The 25,457-nt window shown below is 41.9% G+C and overlaps 1 protein-coding gene across 1 annotated transcript in view; it reads left to right on the top strand.

Annotated features, from left to right (window-relative positions):
• pdzd7a (PDZ domain containing 7a) overlaps positions 1-24,351 on the top strand; it is a 67,914-nt gene extending 43,563 nt beyond the window's left edge. Inside the window, exon 17 of the mRNA XM_052027686.1 lies at positions 24,150-24,351. Within this exon, the coding sequence (XP_051883646.1) occupies positions 24,150-24,293 (144 nt within the window). The 3' untranslated portion in view covers positions 24,294-24,351. The remainder of the gene's footprint in view (positions 1-24,149) is intronic.
• The last annotated feature ends 1,106 nt before the right edge of the window (positions 24,352-25,457 follow it).

Below are 25,457 nucleotides of genomic sequence, written 5' to 3'. Positions count from 1 at the left end.
GCAATAGAAATAAAACTCTAAAGTAATGTAAAACAGGCTTTACATTATCACATAAAGCAACAATTTATCCCAAATGATGTTTTACTAAAAAAGGACTTAATTCTCAATTCTAATTTAGTCTTGACCTTGATATCACCATAATTTTTGGCCAGTTTTTAACCGATGACGATGTGATTAGACAATGGATACAACCAAGTAAAATGATCTTCCCAACGTTAATCCAGATGGTATTGAGTTAAGACTGAAGGAACAGAATGATCTCGATTTTGCAATTAAAAGCTGGCAGTTCTGCTTTGAAATAGGCAGAAATTCAGGACTCCCAAATGAATTAAGAAGTCCCAAGCTTTCACTCAGATGATTGCGGATCCCAGTACAACTGCATTGTGCCATTGGACTCCTCGTGGATTCCAACAAAAAGGCATAAACTTCCATAGATTTCCTGGCACATTTCCCAGGACATCCAATGAACCTGTGCAAGTCCTGCAGAGCCCTTTCATTTCCTCTGGATGAAATGGTAGTGGACAGAAGGATGAGTACAAGGTCATTTTCTATGTTGTTATTTAACCAAGCTGGTTTAAATCTAGTGGTGGTTGTTTTCTTTGGAATATTGGTCACTTGTATGTTTTAAAATTTCCAAGTTTTTTTAACAATTGAATATTTTTATTTAATTTTCAAACGTCATAATACTTTTAAATTTTGAATGCATTTGATTCAAATTCAATCAGCGTCCAATCTCTTTGGTGGATTTGACAACCAGAAAGCCTGGGGGCAGGGCTTAAGCAGGTCTAAAAGCAGCAACCTTACTGATCAGTTGGGAGCCAGCTTCCCAGGTAAGGGCAGGTTTCATGGGGCAGGCGATTAGCAAGCTTGGGCAGCTTGCCAGTCAGCCGAAGATCTGTGCCACCAAGAAGCAATGAAATTATTAACCTTTATCTGAAGTTTTGAGTTTTGTTGTATTTGGAGAATTAAAATGAATAAACTGCCATGAGGCACATTAATTTTGCTCCTTTGTCAGTTGTGCAGGAAAACATGAAGTGGAATAAGTTCTTCAAATTGTTGCAGTCCCAGATTGAACAGTTATTTTTAGTGAAATTGGTTGTACTGTGTTTAGAACTAGCCAAACTCTGACCTATTTTGCAAAGGAGACTTCAGTCGCTCATAACTTTCAAGGAATAAATAAACCTAGGCCTGGAAATTCCCTTGTGCAATCAGTATTCATGTGTGTGACGTGAATAGATTTTATCATAAAACCACTGGCTAAATGTACTCGGGTACTTATTGTGCCTGTTCTACACTTCTGTAAACTTATTCCAAAACCTCCAACATTTGATGCACAGTGACACCGAATTGTATTCATTGAACATTTTAACATCACCTCCACAAATTGTTCTGTACATATATGGCCTGCAAGTGGTGTAGGTGTGGGACACTGCAGCTAGTACTAATTGGAAGTTTGAGCCCTGCTTTGGCTTTAACTAAAGAGGGCCAGACCTTACCTGACCACTGCCAGGAGTTTGAGACCTGATCCGTATTGCTAGAAGGATCTCTTTGTGTAAGCTCCCAGTCCATCGCCTCACTGTCATTTCCTCAGAGACTTTGATCTTAGCCCAACCATCCCTTGATCGGCTCTGACCATCTCGTCACATTTCTGCCATTCCCCAAACTTTGACCATTTCCAATCCGATCACCAAACTCGTGCCTCCTTCAACCAATCCCAGCCTGTTCCTCTCTCCAGTCTACCCCAACTTCTCCAACTCTGGCAGGATCCTCTTTACCAATCTCCTGCTCCTCACACAGCAATCCCTGCTCCGCCCTATTCTCAACCACTCAACCCTGGAGAGATTTAATAGGAACCTGAGGGGCACCTTTTTCATCCAGACAATGGTCAGTAGATGGAACGAGCTGCCAGTGGAAGTGGTTGAGGCAGGTACATTAACAACATTTAAAACAGGTACATGGATAGGAAGGGTTTAGAGGGATATGGGCCAAACGCGGGCAAGTGGGACTAGTTTAGATGGGAATCTTGGTCAGCATGGACCAGTTGGGCTGAAGGGCCTGCTTCCGTGCTGTATGACTCTTTGATCCTATGACTTTTCTTTCTCCAGTCCCTCCCAATCATGACTTTGTACCTCTGATCCATTCTACCAAGGCATAATCAGTAGAATAGAATTCTGCTGCTGAGGGTACCTTGCATGAGTTTCTCGGACAGCAACACTTTGATACCTCTTTATATATAAATGACCATTTTTAGATCCTGGATTTGTTTTCTTTGAAATATTGGCCACTAGTATGTCTTTCTTTTCTTTTTAAATGACTGCACTGCTTATTTTGCCTCTTATTTTTGCATTCCTGTGAACAACTGAAAGGCATTGATCCTGTAGGGTTTAAATTAGTATTGAATTTTACCTTTCTAAAGGAAGTGAAAAATAACTGTCTCAATTACAAGATAACAACGTTCTGCCACGTTACATTAATGTTATGTGAGTCTCAAAACATAAAACACAGTAACAAAAGGAAGACTGAAAGGCAATAGCAAGCATTCCAGTTTCTGTTTCTCCTATAATATTCAGGAACAAATTTTGGCCACGTTGCAGAGGGCCCATGTGGAAGATAATGGAAATTGGCAGGTCAGAAGCACCCTAATTAAACAGCTGATTGTCCTGAATTTTGAATGCCTTACCTCCAATCTATGTTGCATCTGTCAGTAATATTGACTGATGGCCCACCACTTGATCCACCAGCTATTACAGCTAATCAGTCACACCTCTGTGTGAGTCCAACTGTCTGACTTCATATAGACTTATGAAAACACTCTAGTTCAATAACTGCAGCCTCCCAGCAACAATGGGTCATCCATGTGCTCTTCTCTAGCAGTTCCATCTACAGCTTTTTGAATGCCAATCTCCAGAGAGGTGCCAACACCGTGTTTTTGGCTAGCTCTCAAGTTTGTGCCAGGTCTTGTATCAGTGGCTGCATGAGGTTAATGTGCATCTTGCAACCTGACTGTTCACTTGCTGCAGGAACAGATGATCTGCATAGCTGGAGGACCATTGCCATGAAGCATTTAACCCGATCATTTTGAGAAGCAATATTTGTGGCAGCCCAACTCCAGACACTGTGATTCTTAGCTGACGTCGTCTTGCTCACTTACATCAGTCCACTGGGAAAACTCAACCCCACCATTCCTGTGAAAATCCTTGGATAACTGAGAATTGAAAGCACAATTGGAAGTATAGATAATGCAGATCCCTTCTGTTGGAACAGGGAATTTTGTATTTAAAGTTCCAATTAACTTGAACAGTTCCAATTAATACAATAATTAAAACACAGGAATATCATTAATTTGGAAAAAAAAAGGTATTAAGTATATAAGATTATTTTCCTCTGAACCCGACAATAACAAAGTGTATGTTATGGCTTTCAGTGACAGTTTTGTGGAATCAACACAGCTTGTAATTTGTAAGAATTTATTAACATAGACTATTATAGCACAGTACAGGCCCTTCGGCCCACGATGTTGTGCCAACATTTAACCTGTTCTAATATCTATCTAACCCTTCCCTCCCACATAGCCCTCCATTTCTCTATCATTCATGTGGCTATCTAAGAGTCTCTTAAATGTCCTTAATGTATCTGCCCCCACACCCTCTGCCGGCAGTGCATTCCATGCACCCACCACTCTCTGTGTGTAAAAAAAAAACACTTAACCCTAACATCCCCCTTATACCTTTCTCCAATCACCTTAAAATTATGCCCCCTCGTGTTAGCCATTTTCGCCCTGGGAAAAAGTCTCTGACTGTCCACTTGATCAATGCCTCATCATCTTGTACACTTCTATCAAGTCACCTCTCATCCTCCTTCTCTCCAAAGAGAAGAGCCCTAGGTTACTCAACCAATCCATATAAGGCATGCTCTCCAATCCAAGCAGCATCCTGGTAAATCTCCTCTGCACCCCCTCTAAAGCTTCCACATCCTCCCGATAATGAGGTGACCAGAACTGAACACAATATTCCAAGTGTGGTCTAACCGGAGTTCTATAGAGCTGCAACATTACCTCGTGGCTCTTGAACTCAATACCCCGACTAATGAAGGCTTATTCTAAAAAAAAGTAAAGCAAATGGGGCTAGAAATTATAAAGCATTTCAGATGTGCATTAAAGTGTTTCTGTGCATGTGGGTTCATTGCCAGTTTTGTTTAGGGAGAAGAAAGCCTCAAGTACAATAGAACCATCTTCTGCATGAAGGAATTCCTTCTATAAATTAGCTCCACAAAGCTAAGAGTGAACTCAGGAAGCATTGTGCGGTTCTGGAGAGACTGGGGCAACCTGTCACAGGAACAAGGAGAGATAGTTGATCAGCAGGAATAGGTTCAGTAGGGGTCAGTCAAGAAGATATTGGATAGGACCAGTTGATGTTCATGGAGGTGATAGGGGTTGGGGAGGGAGGAAATGGTTCAGTCGAGGAGACAATATGGAACAGGATGTTGGAAATGTCTGAAAAACCAAGAACCATTAAAAGCACTGGACCCCTACCACTGGTTACATCCCCTCCGGATTATCTCCTCAAGCTGAACCAGGCTGTTTGCTATCTTTTCAACCTGAGTCGGAGCCCCATAGAAATTTTCCTGCCCACCACTCATCCTTGCCCTCACCCCATCTAATTACCACTAATTCAGCAAGCTGGCTTGACTCCATGAAGGAGTTACCAGATTACTCCTCTGACCACCACATCTAAACTGCCTGTGAAAGTTCAGTGAATGCTGGCAGCTTATCAAATGATACCCGGCCATGAAAATAATACACACATTGTTGAAATGCAGAGTGGGCATCCACTATTAAAGATATTATGTTGAGAATGCCTGTTGTAGTAAGGTACAGTATGAAGTTAGGATTGCATCTGTAAGTATTTGTTTGATCCTTGATTTGGTTCATGATAGCACTTAAACGGTTCTTTTGAATTCTGTTTGAGTATTGTTTTCTATCCTCTCTAGTTACATACATACTATAAGTTAAGAACCAAGTCTTTGGCAAGAAACTGGGATTTTCACTTAATTTTTAAAGAATAAAGTTTATACATAGATGAAAAGAACTAAAATAACATTGATTGAGGTCATAGCAAAACTGTCTTGAATGAAACCTGTGACTTGAGATTGCTGTGATGGTATGTTAGACTGTCAAGTGGCTGCCATGAATAACAACAAACTGCTGAAGGAACTCAACGGGTCAAGCAGCATCTATGGAGGCAAAGGGATGGTCAATGGTTTGGGCTGACTTGAAATGTTGACCATCCCTTGGATTCCACCAGATGCTGTTTCACCTGCTGAGTTCCTCGAGCAGTTTAATTTTAGCTTCAAATTCCAGCATCTGCAGTCTCTTGTGTGACCACGAATAAAGGAATGTCGCCTAGAATACAGGTACTACTTAGTTATTGTCACTTTTTGCAAGCTTCAGTCTTCTTTCAATAACTGAGAAAGAATCAGTGTGACTAATAATTGTTCTGTAAAGAGCCCTTTGTTCAAATTTTGTACAACATAATTAGTTTCTAACTGACTGTCCTGATACAGTGAATGGTTACTTAATTAAAAATGCAACAGAGGTAATTCACAGTCATTCTGAGAGCTCAGTAAAATGTGAATCAGCAATGAGGATGGATTGAATATCAGGGTGCATGCAAATTTAATAAGAAAACTCCAATTTAGAATACTATTTTCAGCTAATTAAAATATATATCTTTACCAAAGAAAGATTCACAACAGATTGGCATTTAAAATAGTTAATTGGAATGCTGTTACATTAGTAATTGTTTTACTGCTGAATTAATCAAATGTCAAATATGTCTTTGACACAGTGATGGTTTTTCTTTGGTATTGGTATTGGTTTATTATTGTCACTTGTACCAAGGTACAGTGAAAAACTTGTGTTGCATACTGATTGTACGGGTCAATTCATTACACAGTGCAGTTACATTGAGTTAGTACAGAGTACATTGATGCAGTACAGGTAAAAACAATAACAGTACAGAACAAAGTGTCACCGCTACAGAGAAAGTGCAGTGCAATAAGGTACAAGGTCACAAGGTAGATCGCAAGGTCATAGTCCATCTCATTGTGTAAGGGAACCGTTCAATAGTCTTATCACAGTGGGGTAGAAGCTGTCCTTAAGTCTGGTGTTACATGCCCTCAGGCTCCTGTATCTTCTACCCAATGGAAGAGGAGAGAAGAGAGAATGGCCTGGGTGGGTGGGGTCTTTGATTATGCTGGCTGCTTCACCAAGACAATGTGGTTTAAGTTGCATGCTGATATAAAGTCTTTGACAGGATTCCAAGTACTTGAAAAAAAATGTATTATGATCAAGAAACTAATGCCAAACAAAAAGGTCCCAAGGTAAGAAAATTCAAGGACATTCAGAGGTTTAATAACACAGATGGGAAAGGCACAGAGTGTAGATATTTCACAATTACTGTAACATCCATCTTTTGCAGCTTTGTAGGCTAGCCAGCCATCAACATGAGACATTTTATTTACTGAAAATAGGAAGGCTAATGGCAAATTTCCTGAGACATACAGGAAAACCCAACAGATCTGCAGTCTGTATAAACCCACTGTATTCCTCCAGCAGATTGATTGTTGCCCCACAATCTGTATGAGTAACATTTCCAGCTTTCATCATTTCTGTCTGCATGTCCAGATGCTCCTAAACATTTGCATGAATGTAATTGCACCGTCTTTGTGCATTTACTAAAGATAGTTTAAAAATATGTATAAAGAAAAGAAACGAAAAATATTTTTATCTATAATTTGAATGAAGTTCTCCCAATGTTTTTTTCTTAATACTTTTTTCCATACAGTTTGGTAATAACACTATCTATGTGATATCATAGCCTTTATCATTGAAGCTTCATTTGTAATAATATCCAAGTGAAGTTAGTCTTTTTAATTCAGTCTCATCTTGAAAAAAACCTGATTTAAGATAACCTGTTATTTTCCAAAAAAGAATTAGTCTCATGGAGCTGCATTGAAATTTACTTACAGGTATACAGTATATAAATTGGCAAAAGTAGAAGTAAAGAAAGAAAAGAGTCTGTGAGGACTCAGGCAACCTTGTGTGAAACTAGAAAGAAACCTAAAGTTTACCAAAAAAATTTTCACAACAGATTGGTGTGTAAAATAAATACTAAGTTAATTGGAAAACTTTTACATCAGTGATCGTTTACACATGATGTAAACACTGCCAAGTGTGTCTATGACACAACAATAGTAGGGTTCCTGTTTCACAGCTAAACGTCAACAGCTTCTCGGAGAAAATGTAGAATTTTCTTCATATATTACAATAGTCCAAGACAAAAAAAGGCAAAAGGATTTATTTATTTAGATGGGTGAGAGCACAGGTTCTTATTTGTAAATTGCAGTTGCAATGACAAAGAGCTTTAAAGAAATGTGATCCACAATTAAAAATGGACAATTTAAACTAGTATAAAAGGGCTTTTTCTCTACTTGAATCACTTTTACCTGTATCCTTTAATTTCCAAAGGTAAAACATATAAACCAAATGCTGTAAAATCTAAAATGCACAACAAATATTTTGTCTGGAAGAATTAATGGTTAGTGTTGGTGCTTTCTTAACCATATGACAATTTGATGTTCCAGTGAAATTAAAATTACTGTGTAGGAGGCTGGTATACACAACACAAGAAAATAGGAGCAGGAGTAGGCCACCAGGTCCCTCAAGCCTGTCCCACCATTCAATATAATCATGGCTGATCCATGCTGGCCTCAACTCCTCTTCAGAACTCAGTTCCTCAATCTTTCAAATATGCATCTATCTCCATCTTAAGTATATCTAACGACCTGGTCTCCACCACCCTCAAGGGCAGAGAATACGAGTGATTCACTACCCTTTGAGAGAAGAAATTTCAATGCACCTCAGTTTTAAATGACTGGCCCCTTATATTGTACCTATGTCACCTTGTCCGTGACTCTCCCACTAGTGAAAACATCTATGCTATCATGCCCCCTTAGGATGTTATCTGTCTGAATAAGGTCAAGCTTCATTCTTCTGAACTCCAAACTGTCTAGCTTCTCCTGATAGGACAACCCTCTCATTCCCAGACATTAGCCCAGTGAATCTTCTCTCGACTGCCTGCAATGCTACCTATCTTTTAGGTAAGGAGACCAAAACTCCACACCATATTCCGGGTGTGGCCTCGCCAACACTCTGTACAACTGTAACTAAACCTCCCTATTCTTAAACTCCAATCCCTTTGCAATATAGGCCAAAATGCTGTGTGCCTTTTTAACTACTGATCCCTGAGGTACTCCACTAGTTATTTGAATTCCAGCCTGACAATCACCCATTTGCCAGTCACTTCAACTTCCTCTCCCACACCATCACTGATAATGTCAGTCCTCGGCCTCCTCCACTGCCAGGAGAATTCCAAGCGCAAACTGGAGGACCAGCACCTCGTTTTCCGTCTTGGAACCTTGCAGCCTAACAGCATGAACATTGAATTCTCCCACTTTAAGTAATCCCCATGCCCCTTCACCACCCCCCCCCCCCCCCCAGCCTTGCCTCTTCTTTCCTGCCCTTTCCTAGCCTCTCTTTTTTCTACCCCCTTTTTTCTCTCTCCTTCCCTTTGACCCATCCCCCGGTGGATCTGCTCTCCCCTCCTCCCCTGCACCTGCCCATCACTATCTCTTACCTGCACCTACCTACCACCACCTTGTGCCCACCCCACCTCCCCTCTTTTGTCCACCTATCACTGCTCTGCTTTTCCCTCCTATATATTGGGCTTCCCCTTTTCCTATCTTCAGTCCTGAAGAAGGGTCCTGACCCGAAACGTTAACTGCCTGCTTTTCTCCACGGACGCTGCCCGGTCTGCTGAGTTCCTCCAGCATCATCGTGTTTTTCATCTAGATTCCAGCATCTGCAGTCCCTTCTTTCTTTACCCATTTATTCCAACTCTTTATTTTCTGTGTGACAGCCACTTTTCAATCCATGCTAACTTACTTCCTCCAATACCTTGGGCAATTTATGCACCAGCCTCTTGTGGCTTAACACATTTAAAATCCAGCTATCCATTACAGAGGCATCAGTCTATCTAAATAGAATCACAGAAAGCTGGAAGGAGGACATTCAGCCCAGCAATGTGTGTGAGTAATCCAGTTCATGATTTTAAATACCTCTGCCAGACCTCATCACAACTCCTCTTCAAAGAAGAACAAAGCCAGCTTCACCAGTCCTTCACTCCTGGAATCAGTTTTGTAAACCTTTCCTGAAATGTGGCACCAGATCTGGGCACAATATTTCATTGATCAGACAAATGTTTTATGAAGATTCACAATGGATTTCTCACCCTTGCACTCCCTGACTAAATAAAGTCCTGAGGAGCAACACCTCATATTCTGTTTTGGTCCAACCTGACGGCATCAACATCAATTTCTCTAACTTCCAGTAACAACTCCCATCTATCTTCCTTCCACCCCCTTTGATTTCCCCTCCATTCCTGTGGCCCCTTCACCCCTCTTTCCCCTCCCCCATCCTCACAACCTGCCCACCTTCTCTTTGTCCTACTGTTCTCTCCTATCAAACTCCTCCTTCTTCAGCCCTTTGCCTCTTCCACCCATCACCTCCCAACTTCTCACATCATTCCCTTTACCTACCCTCACATCACCTACCTACCTTCCCGCCCCCCCTCACCTGGACTCATCTATCACCTGCCAGCTCGTACTCTTCCCCGTACCCTTTTATTCTGGCTTCTGCCCTCTTCCTTTCCTGTCCCGATGAAGGGTCTCGACCCAAAACGTCGACTGTTTATTTCCCTCCATGGACGCTGCCTGACCTGCTGAGTTCCTCCAGCATTCCGTGTGTGTGAGTGCACTTCCTCAACTGGGCCTGCCAATACATGTTTGTACCTCTCTTAGAATGGCATCCTCTATATGATACTGTCTTTTCTCATTATCCGTACCAAAGTGCAGCACTTCACATCTCTCAGCATTAAATTTCATCTGCCACTTATCTACCCATTCTGCCAGCCATCTCCTTGAAGTCTGTTATTGTCTTCCTCAAAGTTCACTATGCCTCCAAGTTTTGTTATCTGCAGATTTGGAAATTGTGCCCAGTAAAGTCCAAATTATTAGTATAGTAAAAAGCAATGGTCCAAATACTGACCCTTGGAGAACTCCATTGCAGACTTCTATCGGAAAACAACCCTTCACTACTATTGTAAAATAAAAACAGAAAATGCTGGAAATACTCATCAGACCAGGCTGCACCTGAGGGAAGAGGAACAGCATTGAAGATTCACGCCGCTGACTCTTCCTGCAATGTTAACTCTGTCTCTCTTCCCACAGATGTGGTCTGACCCGAACGAAAAAACAACAAAATGCTGGAGGAACTCAACAGGTTAGGCAGCATCCATGGAGAAAAGCAGACGGTCAACGTTTTGGGCCAGTCCTGAAGAAGGGTCCTGACCCCAAAACGTTGACCGTCTGCTTTTCTCCACGGATGCTGCCTGACCTGCTGAGTTCCTCCAGCACCTTGTTGCCTTTTCGTCTGGGTTCCAGCATCTGCAGTCCTTTGTTTCTTCTGTGGTCTGACCTGCTGAGTATCTCCAGCATTTCCTGTTTTTATTTTAGATTTCCAACATCTGCATTTTTTTTTTCACTTTCAGCCCTATTTCCTGCTGATTAGCCAGTTTTCTTTTCATGCTGCTACAACCCTTTTTATTACATGGTATTCATACTTCATGATAAGTTTGTATTGTGACATTTTGTCACGTTTTCGGAGGCCCATGTACACGTTGACCACATTTCCCTCATTAACCACCAAAAAGTTATTTCCCCAAATAGTGCTGCCACTCCCTCTCCTTCCCTCTCTTCCCCATCTTTCCAATTACCTTGTGTCTAGGAATATTTAGCACACACTCCAGTCCTTAATTAGCCAGCTCTCTGTCACAGTCACAATGCTGTAACTTCATGCAGTTAACTGCAGCTGTAGTTCAGCAACCTTATTTAATACACTTAATTCATGCAGGCAGTGTAAACCTATATTAGACCTTGTATGATCTTTTACTCTGGTCCAATATGGAAGAACCCCATTTCTTGTTCTGCTATTTGTACCCAACCCTTTTTGCATCCTTTCCCTTTTCAATGCTGCCTTCCTGTGCCCAACCTATTGGCATAGGTTTAGCAAAGTTTCCCATGTTGTTATTGATCCCAGCTCTGTTGAGGTGCAATCCATCCAGCCTATTCACCACAACAGCCAGGACCTCCTAGCGGCCACCCACTTCAATTCCACATCCCACTCCCACACTGACACGTCTATCCACGGCCTCCTCTACTGCCACGTTGAGGCCAGACGCAGGTTGGAGGAACAACACCTCATATTCCGCCTTGGGAGTCTCCAACATGATGGCCCCAACGTTGATTTCTCTAACTTCTGGTAACCCCTCCCCTTTTTCTTTCCCCCCACTCCCCCCCCAACTCCTTTGTCTTTCCTTATTCCTGTGGCTCGCTTCCCCCTGCCCACCTCCTCTCCTCCCCTCCTCCATTCTTTATTCCATGGTCCACTGTCCTGTCCTACCGGATTCCTCCTTCTTCAGCCCTTTGCCTCTCCTATCTATCACCTCTCAGCTTATTACATCTTCCCCCTCTCTCCCCCACCCACCTCCTTTCCCCCTCTCACCTGGACTCACCTATCCCCTGCCTGCGTGTGCTCCTCCCCCTCCTCCTACCATCTTATTCTGGCTTCTGCCCTCTTCCTTTCCAGTCCTGATGAAGGGTCTCGGCCCGAAATGTCGACCGTTTATTTCCCTCCATGGATGCTGCCTGACCTGCTGAGTTCCTCCAGCACTTTTTGTGTATTGCTCCAGATTCCAGTGTCTGCAGAATTTCTTGTGTCTCTGTAGAGATCCTTCCTGCCCCAGTGCTCCAGGAATCTATAGCCCATTTTCCTACACCATCTCCCCAGCCACCATTTAACCGTGTTTCCTACTTCTGTCATCACAGGACAGGAAGTAATCTGGAGAACTTTGACCTTCTCCTTCTAAATTTCTTTCCTAACTCTCTAAAATCTGCCTGCAGGATATCACCCCTTTAAATGCCTCTGTTATTGGTATTGATATGTATAAAATTTATAAGGGGCATAGATAGGGTGATTTTTTCATTGACTTGGGGAATCAAGAACTAGAGGGCATAGGGTTGAGGTGAGAGGGGAGAGATTTAATAGGGACCTGCGGGGCAACTTTTTCCACAGAGAGTGGTCAGTATATGGAACGAGCTGCCAGAAGAAGTGGTTGAGGCAGGTACATTAACAACATTTAAAAGGTACCTGGACAGGTACATGGATAGGAAAGGTTTAGAGGGATATGGGCCAAATGTGGGCAAATGGGACTAGCTTAGATGGGAATCTTAATTGTCATCGAGCTGGGCCGAAGGCCTGTTTCTCTGCTCTATAACCTGATATGGACCATAACCTCTGGCTGTTCTTCCTTCTGCTCCAGTATTTTCTGCAGCCTTAATTCTGGTGCTAGGGAAGTAAAATGCCATTCTATAATCACCCCTGCACCTACAGAAATGCTTGTCTTCCCCCCTAACTACAGAATCCCCTATACATGTTGCTCTCTTGACCTTTCTGCTCCCTCCCCACCACCCCGCCACCTACCTTTTCCCATTATTTCTCGAACTTTCTCATGATGTAGGAGCCATCAAATCATCACTGGCTCTCCAAGAAATCCCATCAATCCTATTTCCCCACTTATTTAATTGTAACTTCTGCATTTCCCCCCCCCCCCCCAATTCTCCCACCACCCATTGACACAAGCCAATCTACCAACATACATCTCCTTGGGATGTGGGAGGAAACCAGAGCACTCAAGGGAAACCCTTGTGGTCACAGGAAAAAGGCGTAAACTCTATGCAGGCAACACCCAAGGTCAACATCCTTATAACCCAAGGCAGCAACATTAACTGTGCCACCTACGGTGTTCTGATCTTGGCATCTGGATACACTCCCCAAAGTAAACCGCACCCCATAAGTCCTCAAAAGTAAATACTGGTTAGAGAGTAAAATACCTTCAGGCATCGCCTTAGCCATCTCCCTGCTAATTCTTGCCTGGTAGTTAACCATTCCCTCTCTGACTGTACCCTCTTGACCACCTCCTGAAATGTGCAGTCCACAACACACTTAACCTGATATATCCATCAGCTATTGCTCTTGGTCCAAAACCCAGTGCTCAAAGTCCTCCAGCTGATGGCATTTCTAACACCTGCAGTTGTCCAAGATATGAGTCGCCACCTGGAGTTGCCACATGGGATAGGATGTGCATTCCATGGGTATGAGATACACCACCATGTCTGTTTATGAGATTACTTCAACTAAAGTACTTTTATTATTAGATTGCTTATTGCTTAAATTACCCTGCAGAAACCTTTTAATTCCCTAGATCCTTGTTTATACCAAATGCTTGCTTCAACTCACTGAGGGCTCTGCTTCCTGAAATCCTTTTAAACTCTCCAGGACTTTTTCTCCCAGGATCCTTTCACTCACCAGGGTTCTGTTTCCTGTGGGTCTTTTAAACTCACCAAGAATCTGTTTCCCGTACTCCCTTCAACATCCCTGATCAATTAAAGAAATTTCGGAAGATCAGATTCAACTTCTCATATCCCCCAACGTAACTTCAGTACAATTCTGCTTTATGATTCGACAATTATTCTCCAGTCAGTATGGTGTTATTTTGAACGTCTAACAAGTTTGTTCATTGGTGAATGTGTTATATCAATATGAGCACTATCAGAATATAGGCTCAGACGCAGTATAAGATTAAACCAGGCATTTAATCATAAAATAAATTGCCTACGAGTGTATGAACTTGTTAATACATAGGAACAGCTCGGTATAAATATGACATTCTGTTTTTGAATTTCTTCTGCATTTTGCCATCTCTGATTTATGAAGCTCTCACCCTTCAAGTTATGAACCAGGGTTTTTTGAAGTAATAACAATTTACATCTATTTGAACAGCTATTCAGGGGAAGGACAAAATGAAGATCAAGTAGAATCTTTTTGATTCTACTTGGAGGGAAGAATCAGGTAGAATAGAATTAGTGGTAGGGTGTGTAAGACAATGAAGCTTTTAGTAGACGGGGAGTTTTATGAAGGTGTTAAAAATTGGTGTTTGAAAGAATAGCTGCCAAAGGAGCAAACGGGTTGGAGAGAGGGGAATAAAAACCAAAATGATTGCATGAAAATGAAGAAGATGATGGAGTGAGGTGGTGGAGACACTGAAAGGTTAAGACAAGATTTTGATGCCTCTTGCATGTCAGGGTTTAGATATGGAGTTCATAAAAGACTCAACTATTGGAAGTACTTTATGTGGGTGTTGTGCAATCTGAAAGAGGTGTCATTTGTAGAGATGCCAATGAACTTAGGAACATAAAAAGTAGGATCCGGAGTACACCCTGAAACCCCTCTCTGCCATTCTCCCCCCACTTGCTCTGCCATTCAACAAGCTTGTGGCTGATTTTCTACTTCAAGATCATTTTCCTGCCCTATCCCCATATGACTTGATTGCTGTAACGTGCAGAAGCACCAATGTAAGATATCTTTACTAGTCACATGTACATAGAAACACACAGCGAAATGCATCTTTGGCGTAGAGTGTTCTGGGGGGCAGCCCGCAAGTGTCGCCACGCTTCCGGCGCCAACAGCATGCCCACAACTTCCTAACCTGTATGTCTTTGGAATGTGGGAGGAAAGTGGAGCACCCGGAGGAAACCCACGCAGACATGGGGAGAACGTACAAACTCCTTACAGACAGCGGCTGGAATTGAACCCGGGTCGCTGGTGCTGCAATAGCGTTACGCTAACCACTATACTACCATGCCATGCCAATCCCAGTTCAGAATGCAAACGATGACTGAGCTTCCACAGCCCTCAGGGGTAGATAATTCACTCCATTTCCTCCTCTTCTCAGTCCAAAATGGCCTTTCCCTTATTCTGAGACTGGGATCCCTGGCTCTGGATTCCTCATCCAGAGGAAACATCCTCTTTGCATCTACCTTCTCAAGCCCTCTAATAATTTATGAAGTCACCTGTCATTGTTCTAAACTCATAAGAGGTCTAGCCTGCTAACCTCACCTAAGACAGAACTGCCTTCCCAGTCTGCTAATGCTTTGCTGAAGTTCCCCTATAACAAGTACATCCTTTCTAAGAAATCCAAATTGTATGAACAGAACATAGAACAGTACAGCACAGTAACAGGCCCTTTGGCCCACAACATCTGTACCGAACACGATGCCAATTTAAACTAGCCCCTTCTGCCCGCACATGATCTATATCCCTCCCTTCCCTGCATATTCGTGTGTCTATCTAAAAGCCTCTTAAACCCCACTATTGTATCTGCTTCCATCACTACCCCTGGCAGCACATTCCAGGCACCTACCACTCTTTGTCTAAAAAGACTTGTCCTGCACATCTCCTTTAAACTTTCCCCCATCTCACCTTAAAGCTATGACATTTCTACCCTGGGTAATAGATTTTGACTATCTACCCTATCAATGCTTCTCATAATTTTATAAACTTCTGTCAGGTCTCCCCTCAGCCTCTGATGCTCCAGAGAAAACAACACAACCTCTCCTAATAGCTAATTCCTTCTAATCCAGGCTGCATCCTGATAAATCTCTTCTGCACCCTCTCCAAAGCCTCCACATCCTTCCTGTAATGGGGCGACCAGAACTGCACACAATACTCCAAGCGTGGCCTAACCAAACTGCAGATTCTTGGTTTTGACTCACCGAGGCTCTATATAATTAAAGTAAAACGCCTTTAGTCTTGTAATCAAATCCTCCAGAGATAAATATCAGTGTACCATTTGCCTTCGAAAGGGCCTGCAACACTTGCATGTTTCCATGACCTGCAAGGACACCCAGGTTCCTTTGAACATCTACATTTCTCATTTAACAAACCTCTCACTATTTAACAATCACTCAGTATTTCTCCTATTTCTGCTGAAGTGAATAATCTTGCACTTCTCCACATTGTTACCCAGTCACCCACCTTGTCTGTATCTTCACCGTGCCTCTTTGCATCTTCCTCATTGCTTCAAATCCCACTTTATTCCACGTCATCAGCAAAACTAAGAGATAAATTGAGGAAATCAACTCGAGGTAACCAAAACGAGAAGCAGAAGCAGAGTGGCTGATGTTATGAAGATGGGAAAAGGCATTACCAGTAATGGAGTGAATGAGGTGAATAAATGCTGTGAATTGTCATTCCTGATTGGTATAGATTATCTGCCAAATTGTCATCATCAGTCCTAAAGTTAGAAGTAGATACAAGCCACAGCCAGACATGTCCTTATTTCTGCAAGTAATGAAAGTAGGTTGAATCACTTGGCTTCTGTCTTTGCAGCTTAATGAACTCTGCATGTGAGTATGACAGATTACAATTTATTAACAAAAGAAGAATGATTAAATATTTCTCAATTATTCATGAAGATAATTTTAGGCCGTGTAATTTTAAAGGTTTGGAGTTGAAGATATATTGCTTAATTACTGTGAGCCCATTTGCTTGCAGGTGCAGAGTTATCACTCCCTGAAGGAACATAAGCTGTGTCAACATCAGAGTCTGACTAAGGTTTCTTGAAGGACAGGGATAAATCCATAGGCATTTGTGTTAGATAAAGAAACCTAAATAACCATTGAATTAAACCTGACAGCAGTAATACCTAAATTTTTAATATGTTTAAAATACTAAGTCCAGGTACAGTAGTGAAAAGGGCAGAGTGTGAATGAAAAATAGCTCTTTTTTTCGTAACCACATTATATAAATAGGGACTCTCAGGACTCTCAGCCACATGCAGTAATTTAATCAAATTGAGAGCTATTCAATGAGGTAAAATTACCTCACTGCTCACAATTAAAAGATTAGATTAAAATGATAATGCCAGTGGATGTTAGCTAATTATAACTATTGGGAAAGGAAGATAACTACTCTGCAGATCCCAAGGGGATCTCTGGCTGTCAGGAAACCTGAACTCCCTTTGAAGAATCAATATACTGTATGTATTTGTCTGAAAGCAGAAAATTACATTGCATTGTTTGATGTTCAGGGCTGTTACTTAGTTAATTTGATAATCTCACCACAGTTGCCTCAAATAGCTGCAGTTAAAACTGATCAGAGATTCATGACTTAAATTATCAAAATCTTAAAGCAGGCTGAAAACTGCAGGTAATAGCTGCCTACAGTTAATTCTGTTAATATTAGAGACTGCCTGACCAAGGTTTCTTGAAGGACAAGGATAAAGCCACAAGCATTAGTGTTGGGTAAAGAAGCCTATATAACCGTTGAATTAAACCTGACAGCATGTTTCAATTACTATGTCCAAGAAGAGTAGTGCCCCTTAATTTGGCATTGTCAGATTGCAGTTCCGTCTGTAACATTCTACCTTGAGATCTTTGTTAAAAAAATATTGTTGATCATGTGCATACCTTACCACTTCAATTTTAAAAAATCCCTATCTGCCATTAATCGATTTATCTCAGTATCATGTAATGCTATTCCAAAGCCAAGTTTAATCAAATATCTTACTTGAGGCTTCCTTTGGAGGGAAGATGCTGCTTAATATTTTTTGCTCAGCCAAAACCTGATATCATTTCCTAAGATGTTTGATGTTGGTTGTTGTTACAACATCTGCTACTTCACTTGGACAAAAAGAAAACAAGGATATCAGGTGGATTGATTGGGGGCGAAGAAGCACGGGATAACCCTTTAGCAATTAATAGAAACATAAAAACATCGAAAACCTACAGCACAATTCAGGCCCTTCGGCCCACAAAGTTGTGCCGAACATGTCCCTACTTTAGAAATTACTAGGCTTACCCATAGCCCTCTATTTTTCAAAGCTCCATGTACCTATCCAAAAGTCTCTTAAAAGACCCTATTGTATCCACCTCCACCACCGTTGCCGGCAGCCCATTCCACGCACTCACCACTCTTTGAGTAAAAAAACTTACCCCTGACATCTCCTCTGTACCTACTCCCCAGCAGCTTAAACCTGTGTCCTCTTGTGCCAACCATTTCAGCCCTGGAAAAATTAATATACTATCTGTGGCAAGACTTTCTTTGGTTCAAGGCAGAGAGTGATGGGGAAAGTCAGAGTCGTAATGTCAGCTTGAAAAGAAACAAGCCTTTATCCCATTACCCAGGTACCCATTTCCACAAATCCTTTACTAATTCCATTTTATTTCCAAATATTCCCATCAACTGCCCGATTCTACCACCCACCAATCAATAGGGGCAGTTTACACTGGCAAAATAACCTATCAATCCTAATGTCTTTGGGATGTGGGAGAAAACCGGAGCATCTGGGGAAAACAACATGGTCACAGAGAGAATATTGCAAACTCTATACACAGGCGCACACACACACACAGGCGCACACACACACACACACACACACACACACACACACACACACACACACACACACACACAGAGTGCCTGAGGTCAGGATCGAACCTGAGTCACTGGAACTGTGAGGCAGCACTGCACCACTTTGCTGCCCTTTGTTGTAGCAAAAGAAATAGTTTTAAGGGCAAGGACAGATCATAGATTATCACTACCTGCAAGTTGGAAATAAACTTCCTGTTGCTGGGTCAAAAAGGTGGAACTTGCTTCCCCACAGAACAATGGGAGCACCTCTTCTACAAGGTCTACATTGTCTCAGGTAAATTGGGGGTGGCCATTAAATATGGGTCTTGGCAGTGACACATCCAGTGATGGAATCTAAAAAAATGTTGCCATAACTTTGCTGTTAATACAGAAATGATCACAGATAAGTTTCATATAAGGAAGGATGTGCTGGCCCTGGAGAGGATCCACAGGAGGTTCACAAGAATGATCCCAGAAATGAAAGGCGGAGGAGTGTTTGATATCTCCAGGCCTGTACTTGATGCAGATCAGAAGGTTGAGGGGGGATCTCATTGAAACCCACCGAATACTGAAAGGTCTGGACAGAGTGGATGTGGAGAGGATGCTTCCATCAGTAGGAGAGTCTGGGATCTGAGGGCACAGCCTCAGAATAAAGGGACATCCCTTTTAAACTGAGAAGAGGAGGAATTTCTTCAGCCAGCAGGTGGCGAATCTGTGGAATTCGTTGCCACAGAGGGCTGTGGAGGCCAAGTCGTTGGGTTAAGGGTTACAGGGAGAAAGAGATATGCCCATGATTGAATGGTGAAACAGACTCAATGGGCTGAATGGCCTTAATCAGCTCCTACAGCTCCTACTTATGATCTTATATCTTCTATATCCATGATTCTTGTTTTGGTCCTGTAGAGTCACTTTGTAACCTTACCTGCCCCTAAGTACACATGAGAGGCGGCAGGCATACTCAGATGGATGATGCAGAGACCTAGCGACAGCAAGACTTCATCAGCTGTGATTTTGCTTTGATGCATTACAGTTGATCTTCAACCAACAGCTGCCCCCTTTTTTTGTTTGGGAATCATCACTCAGCAAGTGTTAGAATAATGGTCTCACGCTGAGTTGCATTGCAATAATCTTTCTTATTGGCGCACACCCATAATCACAGATTTTAACTTACACTTTATAAAACTTTCATGTAAAAATAACTGACAAAAGCACTCTTCTGCTTTTATTTAAGTCCAAAATATTCTTGGGTAATTGTTAACTTGATGAAGATCTAATAATTCCACCACAATTGCCCCTGACAGGTCTCCCCACTGAAGTGATAGCATTGCACGGAACAGATTTTACTTCCAAATCAGAAATGATTATGGAAATTGGCATCTTTACCCAGCAGTTTCCTTTTGTGCTCCATACAATATAGCCCATCTGTCACTGTGCTTGCCAATGCAATTTTGCATCCCTCACTTTAATGAGTCACTAACAAATGAAATTGATGGAAATGAGATTTCTTTTAACTTCGAGAATTACAATGACGGCTAAGCCAGTGGTTTATGGAGAAAGAAACCATGTGTTAATGGTGTTTGGGCCAAGTTCCAAGTTAGGCCTTTGGGTTGATTTAGGGGCAGTAGGTGAAGTAATATTCATGCAGTAGTATGAATAATTGCCATAACTCACACTGCTTTCAAAGATACCCTGCTGACAAATACAAATGATTGAAAAAAAATCCATTCTCTGTGCTTTGAAATGCCCAGAGCTCTTTTCCATCAAATAAAGCTGTATGTACTATTGTGAGAAATAGAACTTCACAGTAAATGCCCAAGGTAAAAGAATGTACAGTGTATGTTATAGAAGTTTTTCATTGAGTTTTTGCAGACCAAACGGACTTCTGACAACAAGATTGGTGTTCTCTCCCACAAGGAACATGAAGTATTTTAGTTTGGACCCTGCAATAACTCAATATGTCCAGTAGAAGTTCATTTTATCCTTCCTTTTAGCACGTGTTTGCACCTGCCCTTCTATACTATTGAGTCCTGATGTCCCCTAATACCATCTCCAGGACTTAACTTTAAAGTTTAAGCCTAGATTGTGAGGACACATGTACCTCCTAGTTTGGCAAGCTGTCCCACTCTCCAACTCAGCGTCAGTAGCTGGTTGCTCTGAACAGAATCATCGGCTGCTCCACAAAATTAATCTAGTAAGCAGAGGGCAGCGGGGGCAGTGTGGGAAGTGGTGGTCCTGATGCAGTGTGGTTGTCCCGCACTTGCAGGCAATCGCACCTTTGCAACCTGCTGCATGGATCCACATGACTGTCCCCTAGAAATCAACGGTGGAGTTCCCTGAAATAACAGAAGGGACACAACTGTGTTGCAAAATTGTAGGGGTGCTGTCAGTCAGCACCTAAGCAATGAAATTGCAAACATGGAATAATTTATATGAAATACCTGTGAACAGCAAGCTTGAAGTATTCCATGCACAAACTGGAATGAACCAATTGCAGGTGTAGTTATGCTCCTAGTTCTCCTGTGACTGTTGCACTATAGTCTTTGTTTGGAGGTTTGAGCACCAATGTGTATCAGAAAGGGCTAAAGCATGTATTATATTACAGTTTACACTAGGCACGTAAGTGATGCAGGAAATCTAAAATTAAAACAGCAAATGCTGGAAACACTCTATGATTCAGACATCTGTGGAAAGAGAAACAGAGCTAACATTTCAGGTCAAAGACCTCCAGATTTTCAGCATCCGCAGTTCTTTTTTTTGGATTTTCATTTGCTGCTGATGCAATTTACTCTGGATAAAATCAAATGTGGATCATGTAGCACTGAGAGAAACAACACCTCTCGATCCATATTATACACAAACATGTAAATGATGAAATAAGGGAAAATTGTTCTCTCTAAAAATTGATTGTTTCGTAGATTTACTAACACAGTTACAAATAAGAGATTAAAGTTTCACAACTCCTGTATGAGATGTTTTGACTGTTCCATTACTGTTATATTAATTTACTTGCCAATTTAAACCTGAAATTAGTTCTAATGTATCCGTATTCCATTGCTTTAAGTCATGGCAGATTCCAAGACAGAATTAATCATTGAAATAATGTAAAAAGGATAGCTCACTTGTTATGTTGGAAGCACTGCCAGATTTTATTTGGATAGAAGGGTAAGAAAGTAGTACGAAGGAAAATTAGGATTTGCCCCGACAGCTTTCTGAAACTTACAGTTTAAAAATAATAATTTCAGAAAAAATTATAAAGCTAATCCAAAAAATTCTGATGGTAATTTCCCACTGTGTCTTTATCGACTGATTCCTCCCTCCAGTTCTATTGGACCTCAACCTGCAGAGGTATTTAGAGCAGCACCTGGAAACTGCAGTATTGAACTTCAGTGAATGCAATTCTCCTTGAACTCCGTTTAGAAAATGTTTAGGACATTTAGAACATCAATGTTCAGACAATCTCCATTAATGCTCCTTTCATAAAGCTGTAGGAACAGGAGGACACCATTTGTCCCTTCAATCTATTCTGCCATTCATCAAGGTCATGGCTGATCTTCTGCCTCGGTGTAAGTTCTGCCCAGGTCGTACGGCAGGGTTCCGTTCCTGTGAACTGTTCGTAACCCAGACACTTCGCAAGTCGGAAAGGCGGCTGTGAACCTGAGTTTCCACACGGCAGCAAATGCCTGCAGCCCCGCAGCAGCCGGCAAGTACATCCCGCTGGTCTCCCAAATGCCTGTTCATATGCATGGGCTGTACATAAGTTGGGTGCTCATAACGTGGGGAGGACCTGTACCAATTTCCTACACTATTCCCATATTCCCTGAATATCCAGAAATCTACCAAATTCTGATTTGAATCAACTCAATGCCTGAGTCTCCACAGCCCTCCAAACATTCGCCATCCTTTGAGTAAAGCAATTTGTCCTCATTTCAGTCCATAGTAGCCTACTCTTTGCATTGAGACTATAACCTCTGCTTCTAGATTTCTCAGCCAGGGAAACATCCTCCATGTTGAGCCTTGTAAGAATTTCAATGAGATCTCTCATTTTTCTTTACATTAGAGAATGCAGGCCTAGTCTAATCACGTTCTCACACAGCAAGTCTGCCATCCCTGGAACCAGTTTAATGAACCTTCACTCTACTCCTTCTGGGGCAAGTGTAAGGAGACCAAAGCAGCACACAATACTTAAGGTACAGCCTCATCAGAAGGTTGTATATAATTATAGTAAGATATCTTTGCTCTTATACTCCAGTCCTTTCATAATAAAGGCTAACATTATCATTTGCTAATTCCTAATTGCCTGCTGCACCTGTATGTTGGCTTTCAATGACTAGTGTCTCAGGATACCTGGGTCCTTCTGAGCAGCAACCTTACCTGATCTTAGAGTCATAGAGCAATACAGCACAGGTAGAGGCCCTTTGGCCCAACCAGTCCATGCTGACCATGTTCAACTAGTCCCAATTTCTTGCATTCGGCCCATATCACCCTTAGCCCCGCCCCTCCAAGTGCTTCTTAAGTGATACTATTGTACCTGCCTCAACCACTTCCTCTGGCAGCTCATTCCACAAAAGTTGCCCCTCAGGTCCCTTTTAAATCTTTCCTTCTCACCCTAAACCTATGCTCCCTAGTTTTGGGCTTCCCTACCCTGGTGAAAAGACTGTTACCGTCCACCTTATCTATACCTCTTATAATTTTAAACACCTCTATAAGGTCGCCCCCTCAATCTCCTACGTTCCAAGAATAAAGACCTAGCCTGGCCAACTCCTCCCTATAACTCAGGCCCTCTAGTCCTGGCAGCATCCTCGTAAATCTTTACTGCACTCTTTCCAGTTTAACCACGTCTTTCCTATAACTCTCGCCATTTGAAAAATATTCTGGTGCAGAAAATACAGAAGCAAAGTGGATAACTTCACATTTTTCCACATTGTATTGTCTCGCCCACTCAGTCAGCTTGTTGCTGTCTTCTTGAAGCCTTTTTACATCCTCCTCCCTACTTAGAATCCTTTGGAAAAAAGACATTTCGTTCCCTTAGCCAAATCATTGATAAAAATCATGAATAGGGAGTCCAAGTACTGATCCCTGCAATATCCCATTCGTCGCAGCTTGCCAATCTTTATCTTTACCCTTTCTAAGTAGACCCTTGAGGTAGGGTTACATGCTTCCATTGCAGTTCTAGTTCTGAGGGAACTGATCTAGCTGGTAGGGGCTATGCTGGATCCACAGACTCTGGGCAGAATGGAGCAGGTGGTATGATGGGTGGGTGGATATTGTGTGCATGGCCCCCATGAGCTCCTGTCAAGGGGACCAGAGATGCTCAATTCCTTCCAGGATTATTCTTCTCCGATTCAAACAGTCACGTTAAAGGTCCTAGAGTCACAAGAGACTGCAGATGCTGGAATCTGGAGCAACACACAAAGCACTAGAGGAACTCAGCGGGTCAGGCAGTATCTGTGGAGGGAAATGGACAGTCAGTGTTTCAGGTCGAGACCCTTCATCTGAATGGATCTTGACCTAAAACATCAACTGTCCATTTCCCTCCACAGATACTGTCTGACTCACTGAGTTCCTCCAGTGGTTTGTGTGATGTCAAAGCTCCTCATTGGTTTTGACCTGATACTTCAATGGAAGAATATTCTTCACTCATTTGTCCGGATGCTGTTGATGGGGAACCAGCTGGATAAATAGTATTGAACAGTAATTGTGATGTTTTGTTACCTTTGTGCAGGCTGGTTATGAATTGGTTTCAGTTGATGAAGAAAGCCTACAAAACGTCACCCACCGACAAGCAGTGGATATAATTCGTCAATCCTTCAGTAACAAATCGCTGGACCCGATGGTGTTTGTGGTTAAGGTACCCAAGAACAGCTGAAGACTAAATCTGTCAGGACATGATAGACTCACGGAGTATAATTCCTGATTACTGCACAATGCAGAAGTGAATGATAAAATGAGGAAATGAAAAATGAATGACGATCTTTCTACAGAGTTTCAATTTATTTGAAACCTGTGAACCATTTTAGACCCTAAATACTTCAATTGGAAGTTGAACATTCCATACAGTGAATGGACACTGATGACTATGTCAATGGATCATTACTCTGAAAATACAGAATTTCCAGAGCTGTATCTTACACAGATCCTTTATAGGCATGCAGTCTTTAACTTATTTTGTGGAAAACGTATTGTAATTTTCATATCATGATTAAGGCTAAATTTTGGATATCTGCTGTATAATGGTGCATAACATCCATCACAGTGCACCAAATGTTTAAAAGTTGGACATGAACTATTGATTTTAATGATTAGCTTAGTTTATTTGGTTTATGGGGACCATTAATCTTCCATCTGGGATATAGTTCATATGCACACAAAGTCTACCTGCTAATTCTGGCAGGAGCTCTTATTCTTCAGGAAGCTATTTTACCTGACTGTTTGTGTACCTCCACTTGTTTAGGATAAAGGAGGATAAAGATAAAGATCTCAGTTGGATGCTAATACCTCACCTTGATCTTTTCAGAAAGCATTAACTCACAGAGAAGCATGTGCCCACACTATTTAGCAAATGTTCCTTTCAGCAGTATAAGTGGAAGAGAAATGTTGTTCTTAGTTGAAGCTCCCATTCCCCACATTTATCTTGCCCTTGTAATTCACACAGGATCTCAATGAAGACTTTATGACGCCATCAAATTGGCCAGTTTACCACCATTACAGAAAAGAAATCCATTGCGTTAGTGCGTATTTTGTTGGAAAGAGGTCAGCTTGGGTTTTGTGAGCTTTTTCTATATTGACATGATTGCTTTTGATTTTAACTATTGATGCAGATTATATATTGATGAGGGAAATACGGCTGATGTGATATGGATGGACTTCAAAAAGGCCTTTGGCAAGGTCCCACATGGGAGACTGGACCAAAAAGTTAGAGCCCAAGGGATAACTAAATAATGCAAGGCAAGTTGGTAAATTGGGACCAAAACTGGCCTGGTTCTAGGAGGCAGGGGGTGATGGCGGTGGTGGGGGTTGGGGGGTTCTTTTT

This window comes from Pristis pectinata, chromosome 12 (assembly GCF_009764475.1).
Source record: "Pristis pectinata isolate sPriPec2 chromosome 12, sPriPec2.1.pri, whole genome shotgun sequence".
Lineage (NCBI taxonomy): Eukaryota > Metazoa > Chordata > Chondrichthyes > Rhinopristiformes > Pristidae > Pristis > Pristis pectinata.
This window is presented reverse-complemented; position numbering and strand designations above follow the sequence as displayed.